This window comes from Moschus berezovskii, chromosome 4 (genome assembly GCF_049115385.1).
Source record: "Moschus berezovskii isolate FMDL1 chromosome 4, NW_MosBer_1.0, whole genome shotgun sequence".
Classification (NCBI taxonomy): Eukaryota; Metazoa; Chordata; class Mammalia; order Artiodactyla; family Moschidae; genus Moschus; species Moschus berezovskii.
The window spans coordinates 56,220,662-56,236,725 of NC_142463.1; the positions used below are offsets into that span (position 1 = coordinate 56,220,662).

General features: G+C 35.2%; 1 protein-coding gene across 1 annotated transcript in view; it reads right to left on the bottom strand.

Moving 5' to 3' along the window:
- Positions 1 to 626: 626 nt before the first annotated feature.
- Positions 627 to 16,064, bottom strand: part of ADGRL4 (adhesion G protein-coupled receptor L4) — a 146,755-nt gene continuing 131,317 nt past the window's right edge. The window contains exons 13-15 of the mRNA XM_055402030.2: positions 3,902 to 3,993; positions 2,387 to 2,555; positions 627 to 2,028 (exon numbers count right to left, since the gene is read on the bottom strand). Coding sequence (XP_055258005.1) covers positions 1,966 to 2,028; positions 2,387 to 2,555; positions 3,902 to 3,993 — 324 coding nt within the window. The 3' untranslated portion in view covers positions 627 to 1,965. The remainder of the gene's footprint in view (positions 2,029 to 2,386; positions 2,556 to 3,901; positions 3,994 to 16,064) is intronic.

A 16,064-nucleotide genomic window follows, 5' to 3' on the forward strand; every position in this document is an offset into this window, starting at 1 on the left:
TGGAGATTAGAAGTTGGAATTGAGTTTCTCCAGGCTAAAATGAAGGTTCACCAGGTCTGACTTCCTACTGGAAGATCTAGGGGAGAGTCCATGTTCTTGCCTTTTTCAGTTTATAGGCTGCCTGCCCACATATTGTGGCTCCTGGACTGCTTCCATTTCCAAAAACAGCAATGTGCAGCTGAGTATGTCTCATGTCGCATTGCTTGGACTGGCTCCCTCTTCTGCCTCCATCTTTCATTTATAAGGAACCTTGTAATTACATGGGGCCCACTTGGATAATTCAGGATAATTTCCTCACGCCAAGGTTAGCTGACAGCTGTTAGCTAACATGTAACTAACATAGTCATGTATTCTAAAGATTAGGATGTGGGCATTTTGGGAGGACCATTATTCTGCCCACGACACATAATTTGTATATACTGATTGAACTGATTACTTTTTCAGTATCCTATTCCAGTAGCACTGTCCTACAGCAATAATTATAATGATAATAACAGGTTATAGGCTAACCATATAAGAGATCAAAAGATCAAATAAAAAGTTATTATCACAGATCTAAAAATGTTTAAGACATTGGCAGGTAGCTTATCTTTCTTGAGAAATGACTCAGCCAAGCAGTACAAGGATTCATTTAGATAACATTTTATTTGTTAGAGAAAGATTTGACAGACTTCATTTTAACAGTTGGAGAAATTAAGTAAAATCACAACATTTGGTGTATTGGCATACTTTTATAGGTAAGTGCAGAACAATTACATATATTTTGAAATAAAATCCCTGCTTCTATATTTTAGTTTGAAGACTGGAAGGTAGAAGACTTACATTTTAGGAGATATGTTTTACTAGTGGAAAACTGTCAGAAAATATATTTTCTGGGGAAGTTTATACAGTTCTCAGTGATCTCTTTGTTATAAATAACATTTTTAATGTGTACTTTTCTGAACAGAAAAAAATAGCAATTCACTTTATGAATACTTTCATATTTACAGTGCCCTTTTAAAAATAGTAAGTTAAAAGGGAATATTGCAATGTGAACTATAATATTTCTAAAATTAAAAAAAATAAAGAACTCAAATATATGAGTCTAATGAGATACAGTATTTTTCACTAAACTGAAAGGTTATGAAATAGAGTACTTCAGGTTTATATACATGATTTTTACATTTACAGGCATGAACAATATTATATTCTGACACATTTATGTACTACTGAATAAGCATCTGAAATCGCAATCTGTGAAATAAGTACAGAAAGAGTGTATACTTCATTCTGATATTAACGTAAAAACAGAACAGAAATGTTTAGTTTTTTCTTTTGTGAAGTTTTGTGTTTTCTATTGAAATAGAAAATTGATGTAGCAAGTATAAGTCTAAGTTGTTTCAGCAAAACTTTAAGTTCAGAACAACTCATGGAATTGCAAGATGTGTTTATTCAATTCTCATCTAGTTTACAAAACAAGTCTGCTCAAAACACATCTCACTGTTATAACATTCACTCTCTTTTTACTGTTTCATATTCTACCCCTTCATTCTCTTATGTTCCACTTTCTGTAACAGAGCTCATTACCAAGGTGATAGAGGACTAGTTTCAAAGGCAACACGAGTCACAATAATATCAAGCCAGTGGGTTTCCTTCAGGACAGTCATACATTTTTTGTGTTAGAAAGAAAATCTTTCCTTGGGTGCAGTGATATCATTCTGAAAAACTAATTGCTTTCTAAATATCTGCAATACTATTTTGACACAGCTAAGTAAGTCATGTAGAAAAGCTTACTATAGTTATATGGTACATAATTTTATCTTGTATTATCTACAGTTCCTACACAGTAAACAGAAAAATGGATTTAAAATATTTGATTATCTAGTAATTAATAATTGAACAATTTGTTTGAATCATATTTATACATTGGCCATCCATAGCTGGGCATTTTTATTTCTGCATGACAATAATCATCCATAGTTCTGTTTATCTCAAACATCCGAAACAACAAGGGACATTTTTGAATAATCTATAATATTCTTCTTGGATCTAAAAAAAAAGAAGAAAATAAAGTAAGAAATGTGAAACATAATTGCAACAATTACATCAAATTATTTTCAAATCACATTAAATTTATACTTGGTTTTATAAATTATTGTTGCTGATTATATGTCAGAATACACTCAAGTGAATGTAAGCTGTATTATTTATATTCTTACTAGCAAGTTTTTAAAAGCACATTTTGCTATGGACAACAGGTGTTCTGATTATTTCAATGCTAAGATGTACTGCATTTAGGCAATAAAGGCACAAGTCATAAATTTATGAAAATGAGGGTTTTTATCAATTTGCTCACTGATATTATGCACATATACTAGAAGGTTGACAAGAGTTACAAATTATTTACCTTTCTAGATAAGATACACAAGAATAAGAAGATGAACATCCCCTGGAAAGCATTGCTGACGGTGAAGAGATAAGCTGTCACCACCGATGCATGCACAACATGGAGAACGCCAAAGATCCAGGTGGTGCCAAGAAGGAACAGGAGGGCAAGAGCTCCTCGGGCACAAGACCTGGAAGAAATTTGCAACGTTCCAGCAGAGAAAGCTATGAAGACTTAACACATCCTCAAATCACTTAAATTTTGTAGGAAGTTGGAATAACTCAGAAATCTTTGGTAAAGATCAAAAAGAATTTTGAAACTGACAAACTGTGCCATAGTTACATGGGACAGGCTAGGGTATACTAGTGCACTGTGGCTGGGGCATGTGTCCAAATTCAAGGCGGCATTATTAAAATCTGGTAGTTTTTGAGAAATTTCCTTAATCTTAAGATATGCTCATCTGGTATACTACAGTGTGTATGCTTTGATTTCAAAATTAATGTCGCAAGAACTCCTGGCGCTAAGACATATAGCTGTTAGGAAGTAGTCTCCCTAAGAAACCTTGAAAAAAATACCATGTAGATTTAGGTCAGCACATAGGCAGGACATCAAAGGAAGCTTCTGCTTTCCTCTTAGGCTCAGTAGAGAAGAACATGTAAGATATAAAACAACATTTTGGGGTGGTGGGTTTCCAATACAGTTACTTCAAAGTAAATTCATGTTAGAATGCCGATTTCTTAAAAAAAAACAACACCAAAGGAACACACTCTCTTACATACTTACAACTTACCGCCTCTGAGTTTTGGTAAAACAACATTCAATCCTGCTCACTGAGGACACTGCCTTGAAAATGAGGCAACTGATGCTTATTTTCTCATTCATTCTTAGTGCAATCATTCGTTACTGCAGAAGATATTTTTGCAGTGTACCACAGAAAATGAGTCATTTTCAACTTTATTAAAACCAGCAACTTACATGTTACGATGAATGGTGAGGAGTAAAAGAAAGTAATCAAACATTTGCTAAATTCTAGCTATAAATCTTGTGCAAGATATTGAAACTGCAGAAGTGTTCCCAAGCGACCCAAACGTCAGTTGTTTCTAATGTTCCCCACAGTACACTTCAGTTTTCCCTGAACAAACCACTTTCAAGATCTCAATAAATCAGTTTTAAAGGGCAGGAGGTGAGGAAAAATCATGGCAGCATGCAAACTAGGAATCACAAGAAAGAAACACAGCTACTAAGCTCTGAGAACTGCTTTGAGACGATCCTAAGGCTGACTTTTGTCTTAAAAGGTAGTCATTATCATTTTTCCCCCCAAAGGGGAGTATGTTCAAAAAAGATTACTTTATTTATCATTTGATCTGTGGTGATTACAGGCTTATTAAACATATTAAGTGCTATTTAGCAGTAACTATTTTAAATATGATGGGAGAAATTGTGAAAAAATAATTTAAAAACTGCCTTCCAAAAATTATTTGCACTTTAAGTTACTAAAGCTTTGAATTGCTAAAGAAAATACAATCGAAGAAATACCTTATGTTCTCATAGCAGCTAACTTCTGGTTTCAGCCCCGCAGTGTGACGAAACACTTTGTATATGATAACTCCAAATGCCAAGAGATTAACCTGAGAAAATAATTTCAAGAGATAATTTTTATAACAAACTAGATACATATAAATGAAATAAACACGTGGCAAAGATATAAAATAAATAAGAAATCAGCAAACCATGGCATTTTTATGCATATTAAGTAGGACAAATCCTCTGATAGACATAGGCAAACAAAGATGTGGTTGATCTTTACAATACCACTGAAAATTGTCAGTACAAATCGTAGTAGTGCAATTCGCCAGATTGTATTAAGCACCTGTTCAAGAATTTCTTCAGATGTTACAATCATGTCTACAGATTGATGAATATCATCTTCTGCCAATAATATGGTTAATATACATATTAAGATAAATTTTGGTTTGAAAAACTTAATGAACATTTGAGAAATCAAATTTTTATTTCTTTGAAAATAAGTTTTAGTGATAATTCTGTCAATCTTTTGAAAATTTTAACTGGAAAAGAGAATTTGAAAGGAAATTAGAAAAAAGCACTCAAGTTCTATCACTATAAAAAGTTTGAATAAACTTTGTGTTGTATGGTTCATCTAGCTATCTCTCTTAATATTATGCTGAGATTTAATTTTCCTAAATTTAACCTCATAAACTTTCAAAATGAATGCTTCAATGAAATATATGTTTGTTTGAAGACCTATACATTTTATGATAAATATTTATATTCTATTATCTATATTCCTGAGTATGGGTTATACAGAATGCACAGAATTTTTACTTCTTCTAAAAGGACTTTATTATGAAAAATTTCCATTTCTTTTTTTTCCTTTTCTTGTATTCTTGGAGATTTGTAAGCCATATTTGCAGTGTCAGAGGATTAATTGAGGGATATACTTAAAATGTATATTTATTTTAACAAAAGCATCCTAATAATGTGAAATATTAAAATTATAAAAATAATTTGTAGATTAATCGTCTATTGAATATATTTTATTAACCCAAACAGATTTTTCAAAGTATTTTATAACAGCAGTAGCAAAGTGCAGTATTTTAATTTTTGGCTAATTCTTATACTAGGATTTCAGAAACTTATAGAAAAATTATGTTTTTTCTTCCATATTCTAAAAATTTTACATAGCTTTTGAAAATGATAGGGGTTTCTCTGAAGGCTCAGTGGTAAAGAATCCACCTGCAATGCAGGAGCCACAGGTTCAATCCCTGCAGGAGCCACAGGAAGATCCCCTGGAGGAGGAAATGGCAATCCACTCCAGTATTCCTGTCTGGAAAATCTCATGGACAGTGGAGGTGGCATTACAGTCTGAAGGGTCAGAAAGAGTAGGACAAAACTGAGCAACTGAGCACACACATAGCACTGAAAATGGTACTTATTAGTTACTGTTACAAAAGCAGTATAAAATAACAGATCAGATAATTTCATATTGTCATGTCTCCATGGAGAGGTTCTTGAGAGAAACTCTTAAGAGGAATATGGATCTAGTCCCTTCTCCAGCTTCCAAATATTTATTGCTTCTAATTACATGATAAATGAATTCTTATTAAGGAGCCCATACAAAGAAAAGAATTCAGCAATTGTAGTGAGATAAAACATATTTAAATTGATTCAGCTGACAAGTTTCACTATGTTACATGCCTAAACAACTAAATTGAATGACAATTTAATAATATTTAATTTCATAAATAGTCTCTGCTACTTATGAAAGAGAGATGTTTAGTATTTTCTAGATTTCTATAGCTACAGCATCTTTAAATAAATTTGGGAACAGTTGTATTTAATTTTATAAATATATTTTAAATAAGAAAAAGTATTAAAATTTGGTTAGTATAAATAATATACTCAAAACATTATTGGTTTGAAAATCTTCAGAGAATTTTATGAGGTGTTTATATTGAACTTATCTCAACAAAAGAAGAGTTGTAAGATAAAATAACATTAAATTTTAAAATGATTGTTCACTAATGCATACGTTTCCCAAGTTAGTGGTTAACATTTATAATCTTTATTAGAATTTCTTAAAATTCTAATTTTGATAAAACACATTTGAAAAACAGTTGCTCTTATGGTTTCTTAGAAATGCATATGCATTTTGGATATGCTTTCACATCATATGCTAAAATAGTGAAGAATAAAATGGAACATTCTCTATGGGTGATCTAGTTCGTTTTCTACATAAAAGGGGAAATGTTAACACACTTATAAAACAGGCACTGCTCTAGAAACAGGAGACTGATTCTTAGTCCATAAACATATTTTCCCAATTGTAAGATAAAACAGCTTAAAGCATTTTTATCAAAAAAGTATTATGGTTTTATGCAATGAAAACAATCAGAAATACATTGTATTATTCACATTTGATGACAATACCAGTTTCGCAGTGGTAGAAAATCTTCCTGCTAATATAGGAGAAACCAGAGATATAGCTTCAATCCCTGGGTTGGAAAGATTCCCTGCAGGAGGAAATGACAACCTACTCCAGTGTCTTTCCTGGGAAATCCCATGGACAGTGGATCCTGGCGGGCTATAGTCCATGGGGTTTCAAAAGAGTAGGAAACAACTTAGCGACTAATCAACAATGCAAGTATATGGAGCATTTTATTTGCATGTATTTGAACCATCTTATACAGGGTCCACTAAGTGTCTGGTATAGTGGTGAGGGCTGGGTACATTTAGCATTTAAACCAGAACTTGATCAGAAATGAGGGAGAAAGCCATTTCGTGATGCAAAATGGCATTTTAAAAAGGCCATGAGACTTATAAGAGTCAAGAATGTGGTATGTCTTTAAGGAAAACAAAGGGGGAAAGATAGAAAGAGATGAAGAGTACTTAGATTTTACCTTAAATGCAAAGGTTTTTTATTCTTTCACTCAAGAATCACTTATGCACTATAGTCCCTTTCCAAAAGAAACCTGCAGTATAATAGGGGAGCTGGCCAGTCAACAGGCATGTAAAATACTAGTCAAGAAATGTCATGCAGTTGTTTGCAGAGTAGAGGACAGAAAGGATGACACTCTAATGTATGATTTCTAGGCCAGTCTTGAGTGACCAAAGTACAACACAGGGAAAATAAGTGATTTGTCTAGATCTCAGTCACTGGACCTATCTACATATACTTACTCGCTCAGACTCAGTGGATTTAAATAAGATCCTTAGGCTCTATCTGACTTTTTCACTTGGAAATCCAATGGACATGGTGAATTAAAATGTCAAAAAGTAAACTACTGTTCTCCTAAATAATCTATTTTTGCTGTAAACTTTACCAACTTATATCTCGTTTTCTAGCAGTAATCAATTTTATTCATCAACAAACCTTTCATCTTTGTCTTCAAAACATATTTGGAATATGACCACCGCATAACGTCTTTACATTTCCTTCCTGGAAGAGGACACCGTCATGCCTCTCCTGGGCTAAAGCTTCCTAATTGGTCTCTCTGCTTGTGTCCTTGCCTTCCTACAGTCTTTTCTCGTTACAGCAGAAAGACTGACCTTTTAAAATGTGAGTCAGATCATTTCTTTAGTCTGAACCCTCCCATGGCTTCCTATTTGAGTTAAACCTGAAAATCTCCCAACAAGGTCTGAAATGATATATTTCTTCCTTCAAGTTCTACTTCTTTCTGCTTTGATCAGTTCACTCCACTCACATTGGGTTCCCTGTTCTTCCTCCAGCACACAAAGCATGCCTTCAGGTCATTGTCCTTGTAGGACCCTTAGATATCCCCTTAGCTCATTATCTCACCACCTCTGTTTAACACTACTTACCTACCTACAGACTTGTAGCTTTGTGAAAAACTGAAACCCAATTGATAAAATCAGATCTGAGTTCAACTGCACGGAAATGCAGAGCATGATGGTAGTTTTTACTGTTTTGGACAGTCCGCAAATTCGGTATGTCGACATGTTCTTCCCTGCCTCTCATCAGTAGGAAACTGACAAAAACTTTCCTTAACTAAGCTATAGTCAAGTTTCTCTGAGCCCTCTTCTCATTCAGGCCTTGACCCTGGGCTTCAGTGCCATTTTTGCAGTGTCTAGTTTTAGCAGGAATTCTATTGAGTCAGCTTACAGAGGATTTCCCCCTCCCCCCTTGATATGTGATCACTTTCAACATTTAATCAAATTTTTCATCTCCCATCATTGATATCTGATCACCCTGGCCTGCCATTCAGCAAGAAAGCTCTTAAAATAAGTTTAGCAATAATTCTTCCTACACTTGATGTCTTGGTAATTTTCCATCCACAACCCCCACACATAACCTGTTCTTAGGCTATAAATCCCCGGTTGTTCTTATAGTATTCAGAGTTGTTCTTAATCCCTTCTATTTTGATAGTTTTGACACCTATCACAATAGTCCTGAAAGAAGTCTTACTTACCATTTTAACAAGTGTCAGAATATCTTTTTCCTTGACAAAACTCAAAGCCAAACTCAAGGTCATATTATAATTTTCAGCAAATTTGGGATAACTGGAAAAACCTACATATACTCCTTTTACACTGCCTCATTCTTTATTCATAAATATATAAGCTACTTTAAATTATTTTTCTAATTGAGTTAAGAATTAGTATCACCTAAAGGCACATGACTTCATTTACTAAAAGGTGGAAATTAAGTTGAAACTCTATGCATTTTACATGGTCCAGAAAAGTATCTTCTGGGAGGGAATATTTTGTTAAATAAGCATGAACAGTGTGAGATGTGATAAAAACAAAACTCAGAACAAGATTATATAGAATTAAAAAAACATTTCTAATAATAAGAAATAGTTTGCAATTATTCCAAAAGTAATTATTTTTAAAATTTATAGAGAAATATCTATATTTTAAATAATTGGAAACATACTATTAACACTGTCAATAATAACAAACTTGAATGCTTCAGTAAAGCTTTAAAATATAATGTGTTGTTCTTAGTCACTCAGTTGTGTCTGACTCTTTGTGACCCCAAGGATTGTAGCCTGCCAGGCTCCTCTGTCCATGGGGATTCTCCAGGCAAGGATACTAGAGTGGGTTGCCATGCCCTCCTCCAGGGGATCTTCTCAACTTAGGGATGGAACCCAGGTCTCCTGCATTGCAGGCAGATTATTTATCATCTGAGCCACCAGGCAAGTCTTTAAAATATAGTAGAAATAATTACTATTAACCTTAATTAGGAAAATAGACCCTTTAAAATGATTCACACTTTTGCTCATTACTGTTTACCTATGTGTGCTGATTTTAAGAGCTGTTGTTCCTTTATTATTTATCTCTAATGATAGCATCACAAAAGTAAAGGGGCTAATTAATGACTTGCAAATTAATAGCCATTCATTAACATTTCTGTTCAATTTTTAAAATATAGTTTTAACTTATCAACCAGGAGTCCACAATACTTTTCTAGGAATAAACAAAACAAGGATACTACACGGTAAATATAATAAGAACTCTGAAATTCACTGCTGTACTTTAGAATACAGAGTACAGAAGAGAATAAAAATAGCTGTGGAAAAAAAATCTTTCAAAATAATTTCCTTTGCTTTATCTTAAGTGATATTTATCTATACAGATATCTGTTTCTTCACTTTATTGATACATGCAATTACTTTAAAGTTTTGCACACATACTCTGATATTTGACAGAGAGAATTAAAATTTTTTAAGTGGGTTAGGTTTTTTTAACTAGAAATTTAAATAGATGGGTTGGTGAGAGAGCAGCTGCTAATTCTTAAAGATTAAGGCTAACAGGGTACATTCAACCCAAGAGCTTCAAACTCAGACTTCAAAATGAAGCATCCCAATCAGTCATTTTTTTCCTTTCTTAGTCTTTTCTCAATAATTGATGAAGCCATCTATATGCTGATGTCAGATCTCACCAGAAAAAATGAGAAAATTTCTCTTACAGCACTTTTAGTCCCATGCTTTAATTTTTCACATATATCAAGTGCGATCTGGTTCATTTAAGAATGTGTCATGATCACAACCATAATATCCTTTCCAAATAGTTTTATTACCTTTAAATTAACTGGCCTAGAACAAAACTGCTTCTGCCATGGACGAAAGGTGGTTTTTACTGTCTTACCAAGAGGCTATAAAAAAAGAAGACCCATTCTCAATCCTTAGGCCACTGCAGAGATGGCTGAGTAGTTCTTAATTTAACCTTTAAAATGAAAAGATAATCTATTAATAAAAAAATCTATTAGATAGATTGGAATAAAGTGCTGAGAATTTGATCTTCTGTCTGATTTTCTGTAAAAAAAAAAATATTTGGAATTACTCTTTTACATGCCTTGCGGGAGTGGGTGGGTGGTTTAGTTGCTAATTCATGTCTAACTCTCGTGACCTCATGGACTGTAACCTGTCAGGCTCCTCTGTCCATGGGATTCTCTAGGCAAGAATACTGGAGTGGGTGGCCATTTCCTTCTACAGGGTATCTTCCTGACCTAGGAATCAAACCCAGGTCTCTGGTATTGCAGGAAGATTCTTTACTGACTGAGCTATGAGGGAAGCCCATGCCTTAATTACATGCCTTAGTTTACCTGCCTAGTTACAGGATATTCACATAGTATTGGGTTATGTGATAAGTGGAATAATATGCCCCTCCAAAAAAATGTCTACACCCTAACATCTGGAACCCTGTGAGTACAGTAAAAGGGATTTTATAGATAGAATTAAAGTTATAGACTTTAGGACAAGAAAGTTATCCTAGACCAAAAAGGGCTCAATGTCAATATGTGAGCCCTTAACCAGAGAGGAAGGCAAAAGAGATTCAGCAGAGAGATACTGCAGAAGGCAGGAGAGATGGGGCAGAAGTGAAGGTCAGAAAGCAGAGAGACCAAGTGGGCCATGAGGCAGGAAATGCGGGAGCCTCCACAAATGGAGTCTGCTGCTGCTGCTGTTGCGTCAGTCATGTCCGACTCTGCGACCCCAGAGACAGCAGCCCACCAGGCTCCCCTGTCCCTGGGATTCTCCAGGCAAGAACACTGGAGTGGCTGCCATTTCCTTCTGCAATGCATGAAAGTGAAAAGTGAAAGTGAAGTCTCTCGGTCGTGTCTGACTCTTGGCGACCCCATGGACTGCAGCCTACCAGGCTCCTCCGTCCATGGGATTTTCCAGGCAAGAGTACTGGAGTGGGTTGCCATTGCCTTCTCTGAAATGGAGTCCGACATCTGTCCAAAAGTCAGCAAAGAAATCAAATTGCATGAAACTGAATTTGGCCAACAATCTGAATAAGCACAGAAATAAATTCTCCCCCAAAGTTTACAGAATGGCTTTTGCATTGTTTTTAGCCCAGTGAGTCTCTGAGCAGAGGAGTCAGCTGAGCCTCCCTGGATGCAGACCTCTGACCTCCCCGACTGTGAACTCACAGATTTGCAGCCAATAAGTTTGTAATAATTTGCTATTACAGCATTAGTAAAACACCCTGTGTTAGTTTACTACCACTGTTTACCTTGGAATAGATATTAACCCCCACATAGCTACAGTGTTTCTTATTTTTAAAATAAAAATTTTAAATCCAGCTTAAAACAAATGCTAATATATCATTAACTCATATTTATTATTGATGTTCTAGATATTTTCTGGGTAGTCAATTATACGAAAACATTTATTATTTGTGAAATCTGTTTCTGTATTTCCTAAAGTAAAAAGATAAAGCCGAGTTATAACTTATAAATGACTTCCTTTTCAGCAAATCATAAATGCAGTCTATACTTTCAAGTACTTGTCACATTTTCATTATAACATTAATACCTACTTTTATAGGTCTTTCTCATAGTGTTGCCAGATTAGTAAATAAAAATATAGGATGCCAGTTAAATTTGAATTTCAGATAAATGACAATGTAATTTTTTAGTGTAAGTGTATTCCATACAACATTGAGGACATACTTAAAAAATAATTTGTTGTTTATCTGAAAGTCAAAGCACATGAGCATTCTGTGGTTTATATGACAATTCTGATTTCATAGCTTTCAAATTATTCTCTCATCTGATCTTTTTTTAATCTGAGGACACTGACTTCATAGTAGAAAACCCGAAGGACATTATCATCTCAATGCAGGCTGATCTATAATTGTTTGAAAAGAGATCTCAAACGAAGAGGGGGTGAATTTTCAGATATTGCACCACTGTGGAACCTGAACATGTGTGAATGTACTGAGACTGATAAAATACCCTGAAGGTATATAGTGGCTGAGAGCACATTTTAAAGGTTTGAGCCCAGTAAAGAATACACCCAGGCTTGGCAGAACTCCCCCTGGAAATCCCAAGATCTGCGTGATGAAGCTGTGCCAGGAAGCAGTTGATTGGGCTAGGACCTGTTAAAAACCTTTTGCTAATAAAGTAATAGTTATAAGACAAGCTGAACCCTGGGACCTTTAGTGGAGTGCAGCAATGTACGCACCTGAACACACCTCTCCTCAAGCAACAAAATACAAAGAAACTATATGGGACTAAAATTAAGTGTGGCCATTCTGGACAAAAGATACAGAGAGACCAACAAACTCAGCTACCACTTTTGAAGAACCTGGAGCAAAAGCAGGGCTCAGGAGCAAAAGCAGGGTACTGCACATGCCCCCTGCACACACCACCACCTAAGTGGTGGGCAAGCCACCTAAGCCGTCCTTGTGGCCCGACCCCTGAACCCATCCCTACCCTCACTCCATATATGGAACAAGTTCATCCCCTCAGGGAGCAGGCAAGCAAGGGGACCTGTTGTTTGTTCTCATCGCCCCACCCCCCCGCCACCCCACTCTGCTGCAGCAGGGTCTCCAATAAAGCGTTGTCTGAATTTCTTGTGTGGTCTGTGATCAATTTCTACTGATTAAGGAGGCCAAGAACCCTGGTCAGTAATAGAAACGAAATTTTCAAAGTTTAGATGGTAAATTGCATTAGTATAAACTTAGAGGAAACAGAAATTGTGATGCCACTGAGTTTGTTGATCTTTTATTAGACCTGTGGAGTGGACTAACTTTCCCCCTAAATATAGCCTCATGACACTGCTAGGAGGCATTTCTTTCCCAGCATCACAAGCCTCATCTTTTTAAAATATTCCCTAGGCTCAGTATTGAGCAGCTTTAGGAATATGTAGCATGTCTTCTCCTGAGGCTAATGCCTGGCACATGAGAGAGTAGACTATGGAGAAATGGGAGTGTAGTTTGTAAGTATAGGAAAAGAATATTCAGTAATCTGAAATATACTGAAACATTTGCAAGAATCCTAAAATACAATCTATTTAAGTAGGTTTTAAATATCCAAAGAGGAGAGTATCCCTCATAGATTATTCTGGGATATTAACAGTGTATTAATGGACATGAACTTGAGCTAACTCCAGGAGATAGCGGAGGGCAGGGAAGCCAGGCCTGCTGAAGTTCACAGGGTCGCAAAGAGTCAGACATGACTTAGCAACTGAAAAACATTAACAATATATCTGATACTTGACTAATCTCTTAAGGTTTATGCTTTAAAACACACCAATACTCTTCCAACAGGCCTTTACTTCTTGGGTATACAACTGGAAGAATAGTTGTTCTACCATTTTTCATATACTCAATATCTAAAACAGAGACTCAAATCATTAAAAAAAATAATATTAATATTTATTCAATGTTTTCTATGTGCCAGGCACACTATTCTCAGCCTTCTTTATTTATTCATTTATTTAACCCTCACATGAACTTTATAGGATAAGTATTCTTATTCCTCTTAATATTATCATTACAAACAGTCCCTCATTTTTGATTTAGGATTTCTTGACTTTACAGTGGTGGGAAAGTGATATGCATTCAGTAGAAACTGTATTTCAATTTTGAATTTTGATTTTTCCCAGTCTTGTTATTTGTGGTATGGTACTCTCTTGATGCTGAGGGGTGGCAGCAAGCCTCAGCTCCCAGTCAGCCCCATGGTCACCAGGGTAAACAACCAGGACACTGACAAATATCTGTACCCATACAACCACTGTTTTTCTCTTTCAGCATTCAAGAAATTACATGAGATACTTTCTTACACAACAGGCTTTGTGTTAAAAGATTTGCCCAACTTTAAGCTAACATAATAGTTCTGAGCATGTTTAAGGTAGGCAAGGCTTAGCTATGATGTTCGTAAGGTTAGCGTTTCTACATGCATCTAATACATGGAGTTTAGTTGAGCCATAACCCCACTGTAAGTTGAGTAAGATCTGTATCATTACATGTGTTTCACATTTATGGCAACAGAGGCATAGGGAAGTTAAATAACTGGCAGTCAAGATTCATACCTAGTGGACAAATTCTACAGTTAATGCTCCTAAGAACTCTGCAAAACTACCAAACTATAGATGAAGGATAAAGAGAAGTTAAATTGACATCTACAAGTTCAAGAATTTAACTATTCAGATGTTTATTTATTTTTGACTACTAACAGTAACTTTATTTTAGAAATGGTTAAAAGTGGAAAACATTAATGAGTAGTGATTTGTTTAGCTATTTGACATTAGTATTCATTGAACTTAGTAAGTCACCAGTGACATTGAAAACGATGTAGGAGACACATGTGTTCTTGATCTCTGTGGTCAAGTTTTTCCTGTGCTGCTGAACAATAGAGCTCTATATCTTTTAGAGTTCAAGTGTGGTTACTGGATTCATGTCAGTGGTCTTATGTGGAATATAAAAATAATCCATTACTACACAGGAAGAACACATTAGAGTTCCTACTGATATTTTTCCGAGGAAAAATTAAAGTTTACTACTTTATAGATGATACTGGTGCCATCACTTTTCTACATCACTTATTCACACATCAAATAAAAGCCGTTTGGAAAAAAATTAAAAAAAATATATACAAGCCATTTGGAGAGTCAAGTGACTGTTACTAAAGATAGAGAAGTCCTCCTCTCCTCCCCCAACCCTTTGTTATCTTTAAGCCTCCTGCAGGGTATAGTACATGAGCCTGACAGGTGGCTTTCCAGATCATATCACATCGTTTAATAAAGTAGCCCTGCCAAGTGGCTCTGTGGTAAAGAATCTGCCTTCCAGTGCAGGAGACCCAAGAGATGTGGATTCGATTCCCGGGTTGGGAACGTACCCTGGAGAAGGAAATAGCAACCTGCTCCAGTATTCTTGCCTGGAAAATTTCCTGGATAGGGAAGTCTGGCAGGCTCACGTCCATGGGGTCGCAAAGAGGCCAACACGACTGAGCACAGCAATAAAATGAAAAAGTAAGACCTAAAGTCTAAAGTGTACTTTGGATTAAAATTAATACTGATAAGTATACATGAAGAAGAAAGTGACACAACTGACTTTTCTTCCTACTCCTACACTGAGTTATCTGCCAGACAAGTTGCAAGTCCTCATAAATCGATCAAATTAAAATCCACAAATAGATTCAAATTCCAGTTCTCGCTTTTATTTAATTCCTTGTATTGCACTTTCCTTGTCTGTAAAATATGGATAATATTAGTATTTATTTCACAGGGTTTTTGCATGTATTAAATTACATAATAAAGTACATGGAATAATGTTCAATATAAATGTTCCAAACAAACATCAATCATCACTAATAGTTATTAAATCATATGGCAAGATGTTCTTTCAAATTGTCTCACATATTTGAAGTGGATGGCATCACGGACTCTGTGGACATGAGTTTGAGTGAACTCCGGGAGTTGGTGATGGACAGGGAGGCCTGGCGTGCTGTGATTCATGGGGTCGCGGAGAGTCGGACACGACTGAGCGACTGAACTGAACTGAACTGAACTGAACAATAAATAGAGTGCATATTTATTAACAATTGGATAGACATTATTTTGTGATATAGACTCATTGGACCTGTAAATAGCACCTTAAAATTTCAGAACTTATATCTGTCGGTCTTTATTTTAGGCAATATCTCTTCAGTAAAACATAGATCTTTTTTTCCACTTTCAGGATTTTCCTCTAAACTAATATGAGCAAAATAAATACTTGAATAGGTTTAATTCAACAATAAGTTAATTCTTTATTGTTCATCTAAACAATTTCTCATTTTTATTAAAACTTCTTGAGGGTAGAATTGAAATTTCAGGGTCAAAAATCTAACTATCTTTAAAATTTTTATAGAAAAGGAAAGAGTAACTGTATTTCAAAGAGCAATGAAATAATTATTAGATACATTAATATAAGAAGATTATTCTTAATA